Source organism: Phocoena phocoena, chromosome 11 (genome assembly GCF_963924675.1).
Source record: "Phocoena phocoena chromosome 11, mPhoPho1.1, whole genome shotgun sequence".
Classification (NCBI taxonomy): Eukaryota; Metazoa; Chordata; class Mammalia; order Artiodactyla; family Phocoenidae; genus Phocoena; species Phocoena phocoena.
Window position 1 is genome coordinate 52,262,749 of NC_089229.1, and position 22,382 is coordinate 52,285,130.

The window sequence follows — 22,382 nt, forward strand, 5'->3', positions numbered from 1 at the left end:
TCATTCAGAAAGAGTCATGTGCCACAATGTTCATTGCAGCTCTATTTACAATAGCCAGGACATGGAAGCAACCTAAGTGTCCATCGACAGATGAATGGATAAAGAAGATGTGGCACATATATACAATGGAATATTACTCAGCCATAAAAAGAAATGAAATTGAGTTATTTATAGTGAGGTGGATGGACCTAGAGTCTGTCTTACAAAGTGAAGTAACTCAGAAAGAGAAAAACAAATACTGTATGCTAACACGTGTATATGGAATCTAAAAAAAAAAGAAAAATAAAAAGGTCATGAAGAACCTAAAGGCAGGATGGGAATAAAGATGCAGACCTACTAGAGGATGGACTTGAGGACACAGGGAGGGGGAAGGGTAAGCTGGGATGAAGTGAAAGAGTGACATGGACATATATACACTACCGAATGTAAAATAGATAGCTTGTGGGAAGCAGTCACATAGCACAGGGAGATCAGCTCGGAGCTTTGTGGCCACCTAGAGGGGTGGGATAGGGAGGGTGGGAGGGAGATGCAAGAGGGAAGAGATATGGGGATGTGTATTTATGTATAGCTGATTCACTTTGTTATAAAGCAGAAACTAACACACCATTGTAAGGCAATTATACTGCAATAAAGATGTTAAAAACAAAAAAACCCAAAAAGAGTCATGTACCACAATGTTCATTGCAGCACTATTTACAGTAGCCAGGACATGGAAGCAACCTAAGTGTCCATCGACAGATGAATGGATAAAGAAGATGTGGCACATATATACAATGGAGTATAACTCAGCCATAAAAAGAAACGAAATTGAGTTATTTGTAGTGAGGTGGATGGGCCTAGAGTCTGTCATACAGAGTGAAGTAAGTCAGAAAGAGAAAAACAAATACCGTATGCTAACACATATATATGGAATCTAAAAAAACAAATGGTTCTGATGAACCTAGGGGCAGGACAGGAATAATGACACAGATGTAGAGAATGGACTCAAGGACACAGGGAGGAGGAAGGGTAAGCTGGGACAAAGTGAGAGAGTAACATTGACATGTATACACTACCAAACGTAAAATAGATGGCTAGTGGGAAGCAGAAGCATAGCACAGGGAGATCAGCTCGGTGCTTTGTGACCACCTAGAGGGTGGGATAGGGAGGGTGGGAGGGAGACACAAGAGGGAGGAGATATGGGGACAAATGTATATGTATAGCTGATTCACTTTGTTATACAGCAGAAACTAACACAACATTGTAAAGCAATTATACTCCAATAAAGATGTTTTAAAAAATTAAAATAAATAAATAAATGGAAAGTGATGACTTTGAAGGATGCCACTCCTTTGGATGTATGAGTTCAGATATGTTTGCTTAAAAAAGAAAGGCAGATATATTCATTTATATTCCCAAATTAAGCCTAATACTCATCTGATTAATGGACTGGGGGAAGTAGGCTAAGAGAGATTAAAAGAGACTTCAGAGAGGAGGTAGAATCTGAGAAGACTTTTAAGGGCAGGTAGGATTTTGAAAGAAAAGGCAGGTAGAAAGCATAGGCTCTTCCATATCTGTGACTCCACATCCAGAGATTCAAAGTATTGAATATATTACCTACTAAAATATGTTACCTCCTAAAATATATTACATACATTTTGTAATATATTTTACATGTGTATATAAGTGGACCTGTGCCGTTCAAACCCATGTATGTCATTCAGGGGTCAGCTGTATTCTAAATTTTTATTTATTTTTAGTAGGTAATATATTAACATGGCTCAAAATTTATGAAGTACAAAAAAATGCAGTAGTGAAAAGTCTACCTTCTGCCCCTGTCCTCAGCTACTTAATTTCTTTCCTAGGAGTCAACGAATGTTAACAAGTTCTGTCATTCTCAAGAGATAGTTTATGCATATAAATACACACATTTCCTTTTTTTAAACAAATTTTACATGTTTACAGATTTTTTTTATCTTTGGAAATTTTCTTTTATTTCTCCCTCAAATCTGATTACTATATGTTTTCTTTTAATAAAATCATTTTTTTTAAACCAAAAACTACAGTACAATTGGAGCTGTGATTCTCAAGAGGAAGAGATCTTATGTGGTGATTCCCAAATGCTAACGTGAAAGTGTTTTGCTGAACCATTTTGGGAGCTTAAGAAAAATACCGTTACCTGAGCCCTTCTTCTTTCCCAAGAGAGTAACATTCAGTGATTTGGGGTTGGGTGCCTAGAAACCTGTCTGTTTTAAAAGTTCCCTGTGATACTGATACATAAGTCTGCAAGAAAAATTGGATAAATAAGGAAAAGATGCCAACATTAGGATATACTGGTTATTGAACCTTACCAATGTGTGTGCAAGTGCCTGTGTGTATGTTGTGTCATAGTAATGAATGGTTATTACTATATAATTGTTTTTATTTTATTAGATTTGTGACCTATCATCTTTGAACCTTCTTTGAAACATCCCACTTCTCAGAGGCCTGGGAATTTCTTACATTGCAGTAGCAAAAGCCCAGTTTTCATTCTTGAAGATCTTAGGGCAGTACTTGGCAGTACCCCTTATCCTGCTGAGTGGATACTGATGGAGCTGGCTGTAAATCACATATGGTCAATAGGTGTTTTCAGCTATTGTCTCCATCCTCCACCAATGCTACCTTTGTCTACTTAACAGGGAATTAATGATCACAGACACATCCTAGCCTAAAAATTATCTACAGTAGAGGCTTTGGGTTAATTTGAACAACATAAATTCTTTAGTTTAGAATTTCTGAAAAGTTGAAATTCTGTATACTATATTCATTTTCTTCGGGAAGTGAAATTATTTTAGATATAAATTAACATGATTTGCACTTTGCTTTCAGAGATGAAGGGGAGTTATATTTTGTTTTTCTCCTCTGGAAGCCAGGTGTGCTCAGAGTAGAATGGTGTTAAAGGTTTCCTCTTTTGGCAAACTTACTACATTATTAAGCAAATGTAAACTGGTTAAGAATCACAGTCATTTGTGATGCTGCATTTCAAATTGAATAATTAACATTAATCATTTGAGTTTTCATTGTGTGCCCTTTAGAAGAAAAAACATGGATTAACTCATGCAGGGTCAGGGTGTCTACTATTCCTTGAATACTTTTGAGGAGAAGTAGAACTTGGGTTTTTATTTCCAAGGAATTATCAGTGGAACATTTTGTGATTCAGTAGAATTTGTTTTGAATTTATTTACCTGTTTTGTACAGTGGACATAAAAGAAAATTCTGGCTTATCTTTCTATTTCATGGTTAAAACAAAACTCAAAGATAGATTATAAATGCAATTTAATATATACTCTCCTAAATCAAGAACATTTAATTGAAGTATAGTTGATACACAGTATTATATAAGTTTCAGGTGTACCGTATAGTGATTCACAATTTTTAAATGTTATACTCCATTTATAGTTTTTATGAAATATTGGCTGTATTCCCTGTGTTGTATCATATATCCTTTTTTTTTTTTTTTTGGCCATGCCACGCAGCACGCAGGATCCTAGTTCCTTGACCAGGGATCAAACCCATGCCCCCTGCAGTAGAAGCACAGAGTCTTAACCACTGGACTGCCAGGGAAGTCCCATATATCCTTGTAGCTTATTTTAAATATAATAGTTTGTACCTCTTAATCCTCTCCCCCTATATTGCCCCTCCCCCTTCCCTCTCCCCACTGGAAACCACTAGCTTTACAACATGATTTTTAAGAAATAATTTTTTTAAAGAGGTCAGCAATTATTCATTCTAGACAGCTTTTAAAAATCTATCTGGTGTGGCAATAATATTCTATTAAATGATTTTTATTCTTTAATCATAATTTTATAGCTAGGATTTAAAGAGCATTTTTTTAAAAACTGAGTTACATAAATTTCTGTTTGCATTTTAGGACGCACATTTTTTTTGATCTGAATGCTTCAAATGACAGAATTCTCACCAAGGGCAGAACAGTGATTTATTTAGTCTCTATGCCCTTTTTCCTTCAAAAAAAAAGATTCATGATGATAAGACTGTTAATGAAACAGTTAGTTGCATGTGTGTAGTTCAACAAGGTTAACTGTTGCCCACTGAAAATTTCATAAGCAAAACCAGCAATAGTACGATTTCTGTAGGACGCGTTCTACTCTAGGTATTTGACTCGCCTAGATCTTAACAGTGGAGACTCAAGGGTTTCTGTGATCTTGCCCCAGCCCAACTTTTCAAATTACCTAAGGCCCATCAAATGCCTTAAATTGCACTCAAACTCCTAGTAAAAAGGAAGCAGCTTCAAAGAGAAAACTTTGAGGACTTTAAGCAGAAGCCAAAAAAAACAGTCCATAATGTAATGTATTCCCCATAAGGAAATTTGCCATTTCCTACCTTGGGTCCTGTTACTTAGTTTGCTTAGAATGTCCTCCAATTTGTAGGGGAGGAAAAAATATCTTTTTCCTTTACTCTTCTAAGTATCTCAGCTGAGGGCCCTTTAACAAAAGACAGATTAACAAGAGAAAAGCATACAAATGTATTTTAATATAGGTTTTATGTGGCATGGAGCCTTCTAAGGAAATGAAGACCCAAAGAAGTTGTTAAACCTGTGTTTTTATGCTAGATGTGATGAAGAGTGAGAGTTGTGGAAAAATGTGCTAGGATGAAAAAAGGTATGAGCTAAGTGTACTAAACTGGGGGAAACAGCAAGGCCCGTTCAGATTTCTCTCTGTGACCTTATGTCTTTGGAGATAAGGATGCTCCTTTCCTCAGGGTACAGGGAGGGAACCTCTTACATGAGGGTTTTATGATCTGCTTCAGGAGAGGGTCAGAAAGTCCTTCCTGCATATGTCATTTCTCAATGTTACCTGCATATGTCATTTGTCAAATTCATTCAGCTTAAAATAGTCAATATACCAAGATGCCATATTTTGGGGTAGCGTGTTCTGAACCTCGTCAAGTTCTATCCTGTGTCAATTAGCTGTTGCCACAATTATTTTGTATAACAGACTACCCCCAAAATCACGCTTTCGGGCTTGCAGGTCAATTGGGAGTTGTCTGACGTAGGCTGGGCTTAACTGGGTAGCTCTGCTGAACACTGTTGGTCTCATTGGGCTTGGCTTATTGCTGTGAGTTTTGGGCTTGGTCAGCTACACGTGTGTTCGTTCTGAGCCCAAGGTTAGAGGGGAAGCAGCTACCCAGTGATGACGCCCAAGTGCCAAAGAACAAGCCCAGTCAAGCTCATTTCAAGCCTTTGCTTGCATCAGATCTGTTAACATCCCTTTGGCCAAAGCAAGTCACATAGCCCGATCCATGGTCCAGGGGTGGGAAAGGATGCTCTACCTCTGGTGGGAGAGGCCGCAGAATCACACAGCAAAGGGTGTGGAATCAGGGGTGGTTAAGAACTGGGGCCAGAAATTTAAGCTCTCATCTTCACGTGGCTAAATCCTACCTGTTCTTTAAGCTTTATGACTCAGTTGAAATCCTGTCTCCTCTATGACCTGCACAATCTTTCAACCAAAAGGAATTGCTCCTCTTTCTAAACTGTTAGTTGATTTGTACCCCTCGTAAGAGATGTATTACTTCCTGCTTATAGCCATTATAAATACCTCCTTCTACCAGGGGAGGTCCTGTAGGGCAAACCTTTGTCTAATTCATCTTTATATCTTCAATGTAATTATATCTAAAAACTAGTAAAGTGATTGTTTTAAATGAGATTATGGATTTTTAAAATGTGGTGAAATATACATAACATTTACTTCTTTAACCATTTTTAAGTGTAAGTTTTTGTGTGTTTCTTGGGGTTTTTTGATCTTTTTAAATTTTATTGTTCTGTTGTAATAAAACATAATATAAAATTTATCACCTTAACCGTTTTAAGTGTGCAGTTGAGTGGCATTAAGTACGTTTACGATGTTGTGCAACCATCACCACCATCCATTTCCAGAATTTTTCTTTAATCATCCAAACAGAAACTCTGTACCCATTCAGCAATAACGGCCTATTCTCCCCTCAGCCTCTGGTAACCTCCATTCTAATTTCTGTCCCTGTGAAACTGCCTCTTCAGTGTCTCTCATACAAGTGGAATCATGTGACATCAGTCCTCTTGTGTCAGGCTGATTTCACTTAGCATAAAGTTTCCAAGGTTCATCCATGTTGTAGCATGCATCAGTACTTTGTGTTTTTTGTTAATGGCTGCATAACGTTTTGTTGCTTAAGTGTACAGTTTTGTGACATTCATATATTCACATTGTACTACAGTTTTATTTTTAATTGGTCTTCTGACTTCTCACATGCATGGGACCTGCATACTTCTTTTGGAAGGAACTCCTTGATGGGGATTTGTGAAGGAGGGAGTGCGTGCTGGAGCTCCCTTCCTCTCTCTCTCTTTTTCTGTCTTTCTTTTTGGCTTTTTTTGGAGCAGATGTTCTCTGCAAATAGTTGTCAATTTATTCTGTATTCAGGCTCTTTCAAGCTGTATGTTTTTGGATTACAATTTAACAGACCCCACTACGGTGTGAGATGTGAATAGGTATGAGGCACAGAGTGGGAATGGGAGAATGATACAACATAATGCTAATCTCAGAGTCTTGGCAGAATAACATTAGCATGAATTTTTAGCTCTTCTTACGGATGAAAAGTAGCTTCGGCATTCACATTCATCCTAATAAATGTTGAACATTTAAACACTTTTCCGTATATGTATACGGAAGAGCTTGTGCAGAATTCTTTCTAAAGGTTTGTACAGAGAAGAGAATTCATATTCTTTCAAGAGAACATTGGATATAAATGATGATTTCCAGCTGGAAGCAGAAACATCACTTGGCGTATTGTTATTTGTGGTAGAATGAAACCATTTTCCTCTTATTAACAGTCTTACTATGTTCATAGCTCCTTGGCAGATTTTCGTGATATCCATGATTGTAGAATCTGGTGATACTTAAGGCTCATTAAGTGTCAAGTTGCCTAAAGGCTAAGGTGGTAGGAGCATTTCTCAGAATGCGAAGATTCTGAGACATGCTATAGTGTGTGTGTGTGTGTGTGTGTGTGTGTGTGTGTGTGTGTGTGTGAGAGAGAGAGAGATAGGCTTTCTTTTTCTTTTTTTACAAATTTATTTATTTTTGGCTATGCTGGGTCCTTGCCACTGCGCGGGCCCTCTCCAGCTGTGACGGGTGGGGTGCCACTCCTCGCTGCGGTGCGTGGGCCTCCCATTGTGGCGCCTCCCCCCACCGCGGAGCAGGGGCTCCAGGCGCACGGGCCTCAGTAGTTGTGGCTCCCGGGCTCCAGGGCGCAGGCTCATTAGCTGTGGCGCACGGGCTCAGCGGCTCCGCGGCATGTGGGATCCTCCCAAACCAGGGCTTGAACCCGTGTCCCCCGCATTGGCAGGCGGACCCCCCAACCACTGTGCCACCAGGGAAGTCCCGTGTTAGGCTTTCTTAACGTTTACTTCAAAGCATGTAATGTTTGAAGAGTCCAAATTAGTTAATTAATTGAGTACATGAGCTAGAGGATTTGAGATCTGGTTTATCTTTCTGATTCTTTGAGTGTATTATTAGACTACACCTCCCACCCATGTTTTAGCTTCTGTATCTTGAAGGATGTTGATTGTAAAATACCAGTAATAGAAAAAAAACAATGTGTTATTGTTATGTGACTAGCTACATCCTATTTATCACATGATAATCAGTTTCTATCATATAATATCCAACCTAGTTCGGGCTCTCTTAATCATAATCCCATTTGTTTAAATAGATTTTTTAAAACTCTAGATATACTTGTGATGATTTTTTTTTCCTAATTGTTTAATTGATAACCAGGATTTTCCTCTTCAACCAGGGCCAAAACAGATGTGTAAGAATCTTCTGTCTCATTGACAGTGAAGCAATTAAATTACATGGGCTCAGGCCTGTAAATCATCTCCCATGGTGCCTGGGGCATATGATATGCTTGGGAAATGCTAGATCTTGCCCACACCTTCAAAATGGGATCACTTGCTAAGATAATTCCTGAAACCTCTGCAGATGCTTTGGAACTTGAGGAAGAGTGTAAGGGCTTCATGTAGGCTCCTTGAGAAGGAGGTGCATCAGGCCAGGCAGACACTGAAACTCCCTGGGCATTTCTCAGAAGAAAAAGATGAGCAAGAAAGTTCTAAGTGGTCCATACAGAAAGGACTCTCCTCATCCAGTCCTTTGCCACACTTGATATTAGCCAAAAGGCTGAGAAGCGATAACCATTCCATCTCATTGTTACAGAACTTCATTTAGGTCATAAACAACAGAGTCAATGAGGCAGAAACTAGGATTCAAATCTTCACATAGTTACCACATTTACCGAGTTTCTACTACGTGCTGCGTGTTTGAGAGATGGAGTGAAGGAAGAACGCAGCTTTTACTTCCCCTCAGAAGGGGCTCAAAGCAAGGGTGACCCTGTGTCCCAGTTTGTCTGATAAGTTATACGATTAAGCTACAAAGGGGAAGACAGGTATTAAGAAACTAGAGGATATAATTAGAGGGCCTGACCTAGTCTGGGGGAGGACAAAGAAGACATTTTGAAGGAAGTGACTCTGAAGAGGAGACCTGAAGTAGAAGTGTTGATGGAAAAGGCTCAGGCTGTCACTGGCCTCAGGGTCTTTGCACGTGCCCGTTATCCCCTCTGCCGGGGAGAGAGGACCTTCCCACGGCCTGTCCCCTTCCCCCTCAATTTACTAGACGAGTGAAGTAAAAACTGTTTTACAAACAGCAGGTAGCAGTCCATGAGTCATAAAATTAAGTTAGTGAGCAGTAATCTAATTAAAATATATATATTGGGCTTCCCTGGTGGCGCAGTGGTTGAGAGTCTGCCTGCCGATGCAGGGGACACGGGTTCGTGCCCCGGTCCGGGAAGATCCCACATTGCCGCAGAGCAGCTGGGCCCGTGAGCCATGGCCGCTGAGCCTGCGGGTCTGGAGCCTGTGCTCTGCCAACGGGAGAGGCCACAACAGTGAGGCCCGCGTACTGCAAAAAAAAAAAAAAAAAAAAAATATATATATATATATATATATGTAGTATATATATATATAGTATATATATATATGTAGTATATATATATAGTATATATATGTATAGTATATATATGTAGTATATATATATAGTATATATATATATGTAGTATATATATATATATATATATATGTAGTTAAATATCATAGTTAAATATCATAGTTACATACTTACATAGTAAGTAACTATCATATATATATGATAGTTAAATATCATATATATATATGTAGTTAAATATCATAGTAAGTTAAATATCATTAAATATCATTAATTAAATACCATAGTAAGGGTAAATGTGAAATTTTAAAACCTTTTATCTATCGATACATGCGCTTCATCACAATATATAGTATTTCTTACTGTAAATCATGGTCAAAATTTTTAAAAAACATTTTGTCTAGAACAAATAGAAATGAAATTATGCTATTACCCTAACCTTCTCTGGTATACCATCGCATTTCTAGTTATTTAATGTACGGAGCAAGTGAGAAGAATGAGAATGTAGCTCAAGCTGAGGAGGGACCAGGTGTTTCGAGGCCTCGTAAGCCTTTTTAAGGACATTAGATTCTATCCTGAGGTAAATGGAAAGTGGTTGAAGTATAAGATTTTTTAAATTTAGCCACGATTTTGTTTTTAACTGTGATTAAATATGAAGGGAATTTGAGGACTAGAAGTGAGTAAGGGCTTTCTGATAAATGTTCTATTCCTTTATTTTTTTATTTTTTGGCTGTTCTGTTGCTGTGTGTGGGCTTTCTTTAGTTGGGGTCAGCCAGGGCTACTCTTTGTTGTGGGGTGTGGGCTTCTCACTGCGGTGGCTTCTCTTGTTGTGGAGCACGGGCTGTAAGCACGTGGGCTTCAGTAGTTGTGGCACGCAGGCTCAGTAGTTCTGACTCTTGGGCTCTAGAGCGCAGGCTCAGTAGTTGTGGTGCACGGGCTTAGTTGCTCCGCGGCATGTGGGATCTTCCCAGACCAGGGCTCGAACCTGTGTCCCCTGCATTGGCAGGTGGATTCTTAACTACTGTGCCACCAGGGAAGCCCTATTCCTTTAATAAACATTTATGGATTGTATACTGTTTCAGTTGGTTTATAGTCTCTACTCTCATCTGCAAAATAGGTTTCATAATACCTTTTGGAGTTACTGTGAACATTAAATAAGTTGATATGTGTTATGTACACATTTAAGAGATGTTTTAGTGACCTTTTATTTGCCTCTTTAGGACCACCCCCTGAAAATAGGTTGCCTTGTTTTGTCATACAATTCCCAGAATAAATAAAATAAGTTAAGAAAGACCTATAGTGGGAATTCTCTGGTGGTCCAGTGGCTAAGACTCGGTGCTTTCACTGCCGTGGGCCCGGGTTTGAACACTGGTCAGGGAACTAAGATCCCACGAGCCGTGAGGCGTGGTCAAAAACAAACAAACAAAACAAAACAAAAAACCTTGGTGTTTTTTGTAAGCTGTAAGAAAGACTTACAGCTAATTCAGTTTCTCTGTATTTGAACAGAAGGTAGTGGCTATTCTCTTTTTTTTTTTTTTTTTAATGTCAGGCTATTTCCACAGGAGACTATGGTGCTGACATAATTCTGATATGACGAAGTTATATCAGAATGACCTTTTAAATAAATCAACATGGAATCTTTCCATCTTTCCTTCCCCCGCCCCCAAACATAGTATTAGTCTGACCACACTGTGTTTTTTTGAGGATAGAAAGTGTCACTGTGGGGTCACATTTCCACTCATTTCTGTTAATTCCCCTTCCCCCTTTAGATTTCACCACCCCATCCTCAGTCCTCTGGAAAGCAGTTTCCAGCTGGAGGTCGACGTACTGAGTCATCTCCTGAAGGCCCAGGCTCAGGTCTCCGAGTGGAAGTTCCTCCCGTCTCTGGTTAACTTACACAGCGCTCACACCAAGCTGCAGACTTGGGGCCAGATCTTTGAAAAGCAACGGGAGACCAAGAAACATCTGTTTGGAGGGCAGTCCCAGAAGGCCATTCAGCCCCCACACCTTTTCCTTTGGCTGCTGAAACTCAAAAACATGCTTCTTGCCAAATTTAGCTTCTACTTTCACGAGGCACTGAGCCGACAAACGACTGCTTCAGAAATGAAAACGCTGACTGCAAAAGCCAACCCAGACCTCTTTGGAAAGATTTCCAGCTTCATCAGGAAATACGACGCTGCCAACGTGTCCTTAATCTTTGACAACCAGGGTTCCGAGAGCTTTCAGGGTCATGGCTACCACCACCCCCATTCCTACAGAGAGGCCCCAAAGGGCGTGGATCAGTATCCAGCCGTGGTATCTCTGCCCAGCGACAGGCCTGTCCTGCACTGGCCCAATGTCATCATGATCATGACAGACCGCACGTCTGACCTGAACAGCTTGGAGAAAGTGGTCCACTTCTATGACGACAAAGTTCAGAGCACCTACTTCCTTACCCGCCCAGAACCCCACTTTACCATTGTTGTCATTTTCGAGTCAAAGAAATCTGAAAGAGACTCCCACTTTATTTCCTTCCTTAGTGAGATCTCACTTGCCCTTAAGAACCCCAAGGTTTTTGCTAGTCTGAAACCTGGATCCAAAGGTTAGCAGGTGATTTGTGTGAAAGGCTTTCAAGACTGGAAATTGTGTTCTTAATTGCTCTAACGATCTACAGTGGTCTGTGATTAGAGTTTCCATCCACCTGTGCGTCTTTCAGATCTAAATTAAAGACACATTCTCCCTAATTGTGTTGCACCCTTTATAAGCAGTTAAGGCCAGCTCAGTTACATATCCAAAGAGTAAGCTAGGTGAACGTGGCTGCCGGTCTCCGTGGTACAGCAAGGTACTTTCGGCGTTTTCTCCTTTTTTCCTGTATTTCATGTAGATTAATATTTATTGGCCTTTGATTTTTCTTTCCAGATGTTTTATATTATTCTAAACGTTGTGTTCCAGTGCAATTTCAAATGCCCTCTCCTTTCTCCCTCTTTCTGGATGAGTAATTGGGATATGATATTAAACGGCTTTTTTAGTAATCAAGGACTGTTTTCTAGCTCATAAATTAGCAAATTAACATGAAACTAAGTTTTGTGATCAACAAATTAATATTTTTGATGCCAAAATTAGGGTCTTGGTGAGAAATTTCTATCAGTTTGTGAAATTGTAGGTGAATCAGAGTGGTAGCCTAGCATTTGTTTTTTAACAATTCCGAAGATACTCATGGCAACTTTAATAGCAGTGGTTTCTTTTGAGGTGATCTACACACCTAGCTGCGTTTGCTTTTCCCCTTATAAAGTTTCAATTTTTCACTCTGTTTTAAAGTTAGCGTAATCCATTAAGTGGGGTTTCTTCCTTCTTCAAAGTATAATCTGCTTGGCTCTCTATCACCTTTCTGCTGAAATGTATGTTCATGTTTGGCTCTATTCCCTGGTTATTTTTAGGCTGAAAAATCAGGCCGTCTTGGCTTTTCAGCCACTTTTACGCAACTTAGCCTACTTTTATAAAATCAAAATGGAGGTCTCGATACCTTTTACTTGCTAAAAATCAATTGTGCATTCAAAAGACCTCTTCGTAGTTGAGTCATCAACCCCGCAATTAAGCACATCTGAACTTGGGTTTCATGCCTGTCTCCTCCACATTATTTTTAGAAGCAGTGATACATCTTAACACATGCTTCCTTAACACTTTCCTTCAGTAGGTGTTCATGGGGAAGGAGATAGGTCATTAAAGCCATAATGGGCTGTGGAGACCTTCACTTCTAGGTTATTGATTCAGAATAAAAATAAGCCACAAAGCCTAATTGAGTTGTAACTGTTTGATAGTTCATTCAAAGCTTGTGTGGGTAATGATCAGAGCAGTCCTGTTTTTCATGATTGCACAGAGCCACTGTTTTTACTGGGCGGCCATAGCAGGCAAGCTGGCAGCATTGGCAGAGACCGGAGAGCCCCTTTGAGCCCATGTAGGAGGCCTGCCCACCTCAGCCTGGACTCCCTGGTGGAAGAGCCCACTGGCCTATTTTCTGGGGAGAACATGTGTTTTGCTTTTCTTTCTTTTTTTTTTTTTAAGTCATATGATTTGTAAAAAGCCAGTTTGCTTTAAATAGAAAGTAGTGATTTACCTCTGCATTTTATTCACTCAGGTTCTATGAAAATCTGGACCGATTTTACAACATTGAACTTACATAAAAAATTGAAAACAATTGGAACTAAAAAGTCAAGTCATTTTTCCTCCCTTTTGTGTTTTGCTGAGAAGCTGAAAAATATTCCTTGGTGTTCATGTATTTTTTTTCCCTAGGTAAAACCACCATTAGCCTTAATGATAGGGTCTCCTGTACCTAAAAGAAATATGCTTCAGTGGAACGTGGAGGCAAGTGTAAATAAAACATATATACGATATTTAAATAATTAGCCCTCGCCTAGAACATATTTGAATTGTATATTTATTTTTAAACATATTTTGGTTCAAGCCAAGAAACAAAGTCATTTTACTCTGAGATTTGCCCTTTAAAATCAGTAATGGGGCTTCCCTGGTGGCTCAGTGGTTGAGAGTCCGCCTGACGATGCAGGGGACATGGGTTCGTGCCCCGGTCCGGGAAGATCCCACATGCCGCGGAGCGGCTGGGCCTGTGAGCCATGGCCGCTGAGCCTGCGCGGCTGGAGCCTGTGCTCCGCAACGGGAGAGGCCACAATAGTGAGAGGCCCGCGTACCAAAAAAAAAAAAAAAAAATCAGTAATGAAATGATCTATAAAGTCTGTGCTTTGCTAATTGGAAGAGTACATCCTCATATTTTCTGCAGACTGCTTGCTTTGAAATATATTTCTATACCACAACTTGATTGATGTTTATGGGTAACCAGGAGTGTAGTGAACACTTATTTGTTTGCCAACAAGGCCATCAAGGAGTGTTCATTTCAGGATGCTGTTTGGACACCGAGTAAATTTTACGACTTTGTCCTTTGGGTCCAACCTGGTGTCTGACTATGTCATTTTAGGGAGTGTGTGACAATAAAGCTGAATTCTTAATTGAGGAGCCAATACCCTTTATATAATTGCTTTGTATGTTTGGACATACTGGAGAAAATTTACTTTCAAGAAAGAAAATAGTTGGTATTTCAACCTCACTCCCAGTAGTCAGTCAGGTGATCGTCAAAATAAGTTCACCCTTTGATCTAACAGCAAACTTGCAATTTTCTTTGGCAAGTCAGCCTCTGAGCTTGACTTCCTTATCTGTAAAATGGGGATAAGGAAACGTGGGCTTTTTCAAAGGATGTGTAAGAATGGAGTGACATCACGCATGTAAAAAAAAAAAAAAGGCTTTGCAAACTTACTTGAGTTTGAATGTTTAAATAAAAGATGGACCACTCTTTCTTTAAACTCAGCACCTCTCCTGTTCTTGTCTTTCTCTTCAGATTGGTGAGAAACCTGTGCTTAGTCGTTAAGTTTGAACGGTACTTAAAGAACTAGTTTAGCAGAGGAGGCAGATAAATGTCTAACCAACCCACCCACTCTACTTATTTTAGAATCTTTGTGGGTCTTCGTTCCCAAACTTTTATGATTGATGGTAGCATCATTTCACTTCTCCTGTTTTCTTCTGTTTTCCTACTGATATTATTTTTGTCTGATTGCTCTATCAGTTACTGAGAGGGGTGTATTAAAATCTCCAATTGTGACTGTGGATTTCTTTATTTCTGTCAGTTTTTTGCATTTTGTATGTTGAAGCCCTTTTATTAGGCCCATATACATTTATAGTCTTTCTGTCTTTCTCATGTATTAACCATTTTATCATTATGAAGTTTCCCACTTTATTTCCATTACTACTCCTTGCTTTGAAGTCCTTTTTGCCTCTTTTTTTTTTTTGCGGTACGCGGGCCTGTGACTAACGTGGCCTCGCCCGTTGTGGAGCACAGGCTCCAGACGCACAGGCTCAGCGGCCATGGCTCACGGGCCCAGCCGCTCCGCGGCATGTGGGATCTTCCCGGACCGGGGCACAAACCCGTGTCCCCTGCAGCGGCAGGCGGACTCTCAACCACTGCGCCACCAGGGAAGCCCTTGCCTCATATTTTTATGACCATTCCAGCTTGCTTATGTTTCCTGTTTGCATGGCATGTCGTTTTCCATCCTCTCACTTTTCATTTATTTGTATCTTTGTTTTTAAACTGTCTGTAGTGAGAACTAAAGAGAGAAGAGTGATTAAAAAGAGCAGTTACCAACTCTGTGCTCGCCAATCTCTGCCTTTTGATTGAAATGTTTAGTTCATTTCTCCTATGAAGTTTTCACAGTCAGGGTTTTGCTGATGGTATCCTCAAACCATCATTTAACATGTTTTCTATTCTCTTTTTTCCCCTTTATATTGGGAGTTAGATCAAGATGTTTGGTCAGATTCAGTATTGTATTTTCTTCCCTCCCTCCCTCCCTCCCTCCCTCCCTCCCTCCCTCCCTCCCTCCCTCCTTCCCTCCTTTCCTCCTTCCCTCCTTCCCGTCCTTCCCGTCCTTCCTTCCTTCCTTTTTGATAGCAAGTGTTGTGTATTTTAGTAGGCAGCTAATACCTGGCATTACTAAATCGGTTTTATCACTAGAGGTTACAAAACGGTGATATTCTAATTATTCCATTTTCATTTATTAGACAGAAACATTCTACAAAGAGGAACTTCACCTCAAATTGTTTGGTTACCTTGAAGAACAGTTCATATAGGAATGGCTGGATAAATGCTTTATTCTTTTGCCAGTTTTTAAAATAATGAGTTAGTTGTATAGTATCTTCCAGAGACACTGGGGGTTTTTAAAGAAATGTATAAGAATTTATAAGGATTTCTGCCTTCTCTGAACTCTTAGGTTAAACCCCAAATTTGAAACAAAGCAGCCATTTTTTCCCCTTATCATAGACACTTTTATATAAATATTATGACCTTCCCTTATTTCTTCCTCATGGTTGATTTTCTCTCTCGATTACTGTTAACTCTTTTCCTCTACTTTTTTCCCTCCCTCCCTCCCTTCTTTAACTTCCAGTACCTTCCAGCAATTCCACTTTAGCCACTGAAATTTTTCCCATGCCTTAGGGAGCCAGGACATACCCCAGTGGTCTCTGACCCAATTTTGGAAAGCAGCATCTGAAAGTATTTATTTTGATTGTTTTTACAACTTGTGTAAGTTTTTTTTTCAGGCAGTTGCAAAGGAATCCATAGAGGGGAAAAGTTCAGTATTGACACTAATGGGGTGACCACAAAAAGCCCAACCATTTCATGAGCACACAAGACATTTAGCCAACTATAGCCAGGCAGTGCTGTATATATCTAGTAGATTATTTGACAAGAAAAGCTACTCAACTAAAATCTTTCCGAGCGTATTTTTACTATAATTTTTTTTACTATTAAGTAGATCATTCTTAGTCTATTTTCAATAATTCATCTGTATAAAAACATTACATTAACTTCTGATTTTGTTTTTCCTTGAAGTAAATGTTTAAGAAAGTAGATTCTTTTTTTTCCCCATCTAAGTGAGAAAGAAAAAACATACCATGTGACTTCCCAAGAAAGCCCCGTAGGTAGAGTTTAGCAATTCCCCCTCTACTTTTTCTACCAATGCAATTATTTCATGGCCTTTTGCCTGAATAATTCTAAGCTGCTTCTCTAGAGGAAATGAGTCAGAAGAAATAGGCTTGACGTGCACTTCTGCCTTTGGAGACTTCTCTTGATATCTTGTAAATCCATGAGGCTTCATTAAATGCAAGTATTTTGACTTGTCTGCATATTTTTTTCAATCTGCTTTTGATAATAAAATCTGTTTCTGGGATACTTTAAATTTAAAACCCTATGGTATGTGTAAAATATCAATGCTAGAAATTGGAGAGATGCAAGTGGGTTCTGCTTTCTGTAGCCCCTACATAATGTCAGCACCTGGGGCCAGGATTCTGGGTGGTGGTAGAACTCAGGGAGGGGCATGAGGCAACTGTGTTGGGTACATTCTGAAAGAGGAGTGCTTAGCTGTGCAGTGACAACAGCAGGAGCATATAGGATGGCACTTGACATTGATCTAGCAGAGGAATATAGTCGTTGGGACTTTGGCTAACTTTGTCCCTAGGGGGCTTTTGCAGGTCTTAAAAACTGTAGAGTAATTCCAAAATTCAGTTAAATTTGAAAATCTGATGTCTTATTTGATCTGAGATTTATAAGGACTCAGCTGATCAAACCTCTAGATTAGGTCTAGACTCATTTCATTTTTGGTGTGTCAAGGTCTGGCGGCTGTAGGACACCCCTTGACTCCAGAGCCGTCCTGGTTTCAGTCACTCCAGGCTAGGCCAATAGAGCAATCGATCCCTAAAGCAGAAGCAGGTAGAGGATATGAATGACTCCTTTCTAGTATTCAACATGTATTCATTTAACAACTATTAAACATCAGCTATGCCAAGGATGGTGTTACAACAGTCAACCATGGTACACATGGGGCCTGCTCGGTTACTGCTGGTAGTGAGCTGAGCCCGCTCCGACCACCCAGGCAGGCCAAGAGCTGAGGGGGTCGTAAGCAGGAAGGCAATGAGTAGTCTTCAAACTTGTTTTACTCGTATACCTCCCTACCAATTTTAGAAAAACCATGATACCTTGATGGATTTTTCTTTTTAATCCAGAATCCTCATCATTACATTTAAATGTCTCAAATGATGCACTTTATCATGCATTGTAGTTACTGACATTTAAAATAAAATGTTAATTGTTCTTTTAAATGTATCCAGTGAAACCTTGGTATAATAGAGACTTGATAGCTACCATTTTCCATGTTTAAAAATATCTTAATATGGGCTTCCCTGGTGGCACAGTGGTTGAGAGTCCACCTGCTGATGCATGGGACGCGGGTTCGTGCCCCGGTCCAGGAAGATCCCACATGCTGCGGAGTGGCTGGGCCTGTGAGCCATGGCCGCTGAGCCTGCGTATCCGGAGCCTGTGCTCCGCAACAGGAGAGGCCACAACAGTGAGAGGCCCACGTACCACACACACAAAAATAAAAATATCTTAATAAGCTTTGTAACAGTTGGAAATATTGTATTGCTCCCTGAACTCCATTCTACTTCTCCCATAGAATCTTATTCTAATATGATTTTTTCCTTAAAAGTTTTATTGATCACCCTATTAAATACTTCTCAGCATATTATATATATAAGTGTTCTTTCTGTTACCATAAGGCTCTGAGTCTAATGACCAACTGACCTACATATGAGAAATTTTATTTGAACATTTTATTTGAAATATCTCTTTCAATGAAATGAGTAGGTACCGTGTTTATGGTGACTTGGTTAATGAAATAGATTGTCTTAATGTTCCTTTGATGGGCAGAGATCTTTACACCCTTCAGTAATACCTCATGTTAAGAACTGTGAAGGGTCTGATAGTTTACAAGTTACCCTGCCATAGTTTCATGGATGCTGGCAGAACACAGGAGAAATTACAGCAGTAGCAGTAGCCAGAATATCACCATTTTTGCACTGGTTTTCTGGGCCCCAATTCCCGCAGGGCCAATGTGGATGGGCCCAGATGGATGCCTGCTCATGCAATAGGTTGCATTTCAGGACAGAATTCTGACCTTAGGAAACCCAAGTCTTTTTAATGGTCAATAAGCATGACTTCCGCTTGCGCAAGTGAGACATTGTTATTCTGGACAGTAAATGTTTTAGTTTCCTAGGGCTGCCTTTACATAGTACCAAAAATCAGGTGGTTTAAAACAACAGAAATTTATTGTCTCTCAGTTCTGAAGGCTAGATGTCTGAAATCAAGATGGTGGCAGGGCTGCCTTCCCTCTGAAACCTGTAGGGGAATCCTTCCTTGCCTTCCTAGCTTCTGGTGGTTTGCTAGCAATCTCTAATATTCCTTAGCTTATAGCTGCACAGCTCCAGTTTCTTCCTTCATCATCACATGGCATTCTCTCTGTGTGTCTCTGTCTTCACATGGCTGTCTTCTTATAAGGACACCAGTCATGTAGGACTAGGGGCCCGCCCTACTCCAGTATGACTTCATCTTAACTAATTACATCTGCAACAACCCTGTTTCCAAATAAAGTCACATCCCGAGGTACTGGGGATAAGGACTTCAAAATCGTTTTGTGGGGAGGGACATAATTCAACCCATAACAGTAAACATGTCTGCTTTTTAGATAAAGGGAGCATTCTGTGTTCCAAGGATACTCACCAGGACACAAACATCCTTGAAAGATAGTCCAGAATTAAGGTCAGTTAGTGCCTCTCTCTCAAGAACTACAGAAACATGAAAAACTCATGGAAAATCTTCTAATGTACCACGTAAACTTATGGGTGAGAAGTGAGTTTGCTTTTACTTAGGAGAAGAGCAGTTATTAAAGGAGAAACTAGAAAGAAGCATCTTCATCTCTGTGAAGGTGCCTTATGATAGGTTATTTGGGGAAAAGAGTTTATACAGAAGTTGAGGATCTGAAATTGATTTCCTGGAAATGACCCCTATCCTCATATCTCTCGGGAAATATTCACATACCCCAAGTGGTAGAGTCCCAGTCTGTAGATCACTATTATAAGAGATGTGGAGGTGTATCTGGGCTGTGAGTAGCCACAACCAGTACAACTTTAAAGTGTTCTTGGTGTTGTAATGCCTCCTTCCATTTTCCTGAACTTTGAGAGATGCCTTTCCTAAAGGTTGCAGCTGGGTTGAGCAGTGTCATCAGAGAATTAAAAGAAGAGTCTCTGCATTTGCTTAGGGAGAAGCAGATCAGGAGTGGGCAGCAGTAGCTGGAGGGAGATTGACTCCAGAAATTGTAAGCGGTGGTTTGCAGCAGAGCAGTGGATAACCTGTGCAGATACAGCATGGATTGATGAGGGACAGACCTGTGGCTGAGGCCACAGACACCTGGGGTGGGGTCCTGATTCCCAGAAACAGCAAGGAAAGGAATTTATCAAGACCCTGGAATTCCTGCAATTAAGCAGGATGGAATGTTGAGGTTTTCTTAAAATGAGTATTAACAGGGCTTCCCTGGTGGCGCAGTGGTTGGGAGTCCGCCTACCGATGTAGGGGACGCGGGTTCGTGCCCCGGTCTGGGAGGATCCCACGTGCCGCAGAGTGGCTGGGCCCGTGAGCCATGGCCGCTGAGCCTGTGCGTCCAGAGCCTGTGCTCCGCAGCGGGAGAGGTTGCAGCGGTGAGAGGCCCGTGTACCGCAAAAAAAAAAAAAGTATTAATAAATCCATACGACCTCATTTAACACTCCTGTTGACATAGTCTGGGCGTGCCAGTTAAGCTTTCTGACCCAATTGTATATGGAGTATATGATGTGGAATCATACAATTCCTCAGTAAATCATTAATGCAGACACAGTGACTTATTTGCATAATTTTTTCAACTGTGCTTTTCAATAACAAGGCCAGTTTCTGAGACATGTGTTTGTAACCATCTGGCTTAGCAAGTACAGTTGTCCTTGGAAAGCTTGAGAAGACGATTCTTTACATATTTTTTTCAACATTAGTTTTAAAACCAGCACAAATCTCCAGGAGCAATAATGTTTCATTTTATCAAAGTTGAGTCTCTGCGGTCTTGCTTCTTTTTAAAGGGATGGATGATATTGAGGGAAAGAAAAGTTTCCATGTCTGTGTCCTCAGGGAATTAACTTCCAAGGAAATAGGACCTACAGCAGCTAAAGATACCCAGCTTCAAAAAAAATTGTACTGATTGTCAAACTGCAACTACCTGCAAGTGAGACTTGTAACAATATAGAAAAATTGTCAACCAATTAGCTGCCAATAATATACTTCTTGGGGAAAGTATTAAATGCTTGGAAGAAATAATACTACTTTGAGAAGACTGGAGTAGAATTGGTCTGGTTACCTGCAGGGTTTTCCTTTTGCTTCCATGGAGGAAGAACTGGGACGGACCAGGGAGGGGAGAAAAAGGATTGCCCTGCCTCAAAGAATCAAATACACCCTTAGATGCACCACTGCAGAGCAGCAAAAAAATGCCTAAGGGGAGGTCTTTCAGGGTGTTCGTTGAGAGGTTGCACTGTGATCCTCTCTTTACCTTATGAAAAGTTCAGTAACTTGAGTAGATTTTTTGAGGGGTTAGGAAGGAGAAGGACTTCCAAGGAAGGAAAAAGAACGTGGGACATCTGAGTTACATGTTAGTCTGGGCAATATTTTCTTTTTTTCCTCCTTCTTTTCCTTAAGTTATAGGAAGAAAGGAACAGCAAGTTGTCCTTTCCTTAACAACAAAGGTCTTTTAATTGTATATCTGATCAGGGCTTGCTGACTCATCAGATGGTGACTGACACCTGTCATCCATATATATTGATTACATAGGAAGGCGAAAATGGCAAAAAAAAAGGCAAAATGTAATCAGTCTGTTATTTTTCAGCTTTATTGAGGTATATTTGACAAAAAGTATGTTTATTAAGCTTCCTGTGAACACTGTTCCACACGTGACCTCACAAAGGTAGTTCGTTTTAATGAAGAAAACCCAACTATTTTCAAGGTTTTTATTTCCCTATTCCATTCTGCGTGCCTAATTTTTTTTTTTTTTTTTTTTTTTGCCATACGCGGGCCTCTCACTGCTGTGGCCTCTCCCGTTGCGGAGCACAGGCTCCGGACGCGCAGGCTCAGCAGCCATGGCTCACGGGCCCAGCCGCTCCGTGGCATGTGGGATCTTTCCGGACCGGGGCACGAACCCGTGTCCCCTGCATCGGCAGGCGGACTCTCAACCACTGCGCCACCAGGGAAGCCCCCTAACTCTTAAATTTCCTAATATGTTTGATCCTTCTGCTTATTTGTTATCACTTCATATACAGTACATTGAAAGCACCTTTTGTCTTCATTACCTGGAGTTAAATGTTTAGTGAGTATCAAAAAATGTGTGATATTAGTCAATTCTGTAGGTTCCTAATAACGTTGGTATTATGGGTTTTGAGGAGTTCTTGGACTTGGTAGGTTTCTCTTAAATTTTGGGGGAATCTCTTTGGTGTCTGAACTCTCTAGAAAGGCTCTATCAAACGCAGCATAATTGCAAAATCTTTCATTTGGCAGCAAAAAGACTGGGAATGAAAGTAACTTGGAACTAGCCAGTAGAGGGCAACAGCTCCTGAGCTGAGGCTTTTGTTTCTGTCCTGGCACAATCGGTGCAGTGTGGATTCTTTGGACAGTGGAAAGCTGAGCAGTGCAGGTGTTATTACAGAAATGACCATTTTTAGTGTTAAAAGTTGGGGCTTTGATGACTGCTCTTGTAGAGACAGGTATTCAGGCAAGATTTGGTTTAAGAGATGAGTCAGAAACTCTAGTGTCATCTTCATTGAATTTTGACCAAGAGATTCCAAACTCTTTTCTCATCTGGTGACTGTGCGGTGAGCATCTACTGACTCAGAACCATTCACCAATGACTGGAATCTTGCTGCTGCATCGTTACTGAGACTTTTTTGGTT

General features: G+C 40.3%; 1 protein-coding gene across 3 annotated transcripts in view; it reads left to right on the forward strand.

The window, feature by feature from the left end:
- The window catches only part of KICS2 (KICSTOR subunit 2), a 29,815-nt gene extending 13,290 nt beyond the window's left edge, over window positions 1-16,525 (forward strand). For 2 of the 3 annotated variants that reach the window (XM_065888081.1, XM_065888082.1), the window contains exon 3: window positions 10,769-11,585. In XM_065888081.1, coding sequence (XP_065744153.1) covers window positions 10,769-11,585 — 817 coding nt within the window. Of the gene's footprint in view, window positions 1-10,768; window positions 11,586-16,514 lie in introns of those variants that run through there. The other variant, XM_065888079.1, reaches the window with a different exon arrangement.
- The last annotated feature ends 5,857 nt before the right edge of the window (window positions 16,526-22,382 follow it).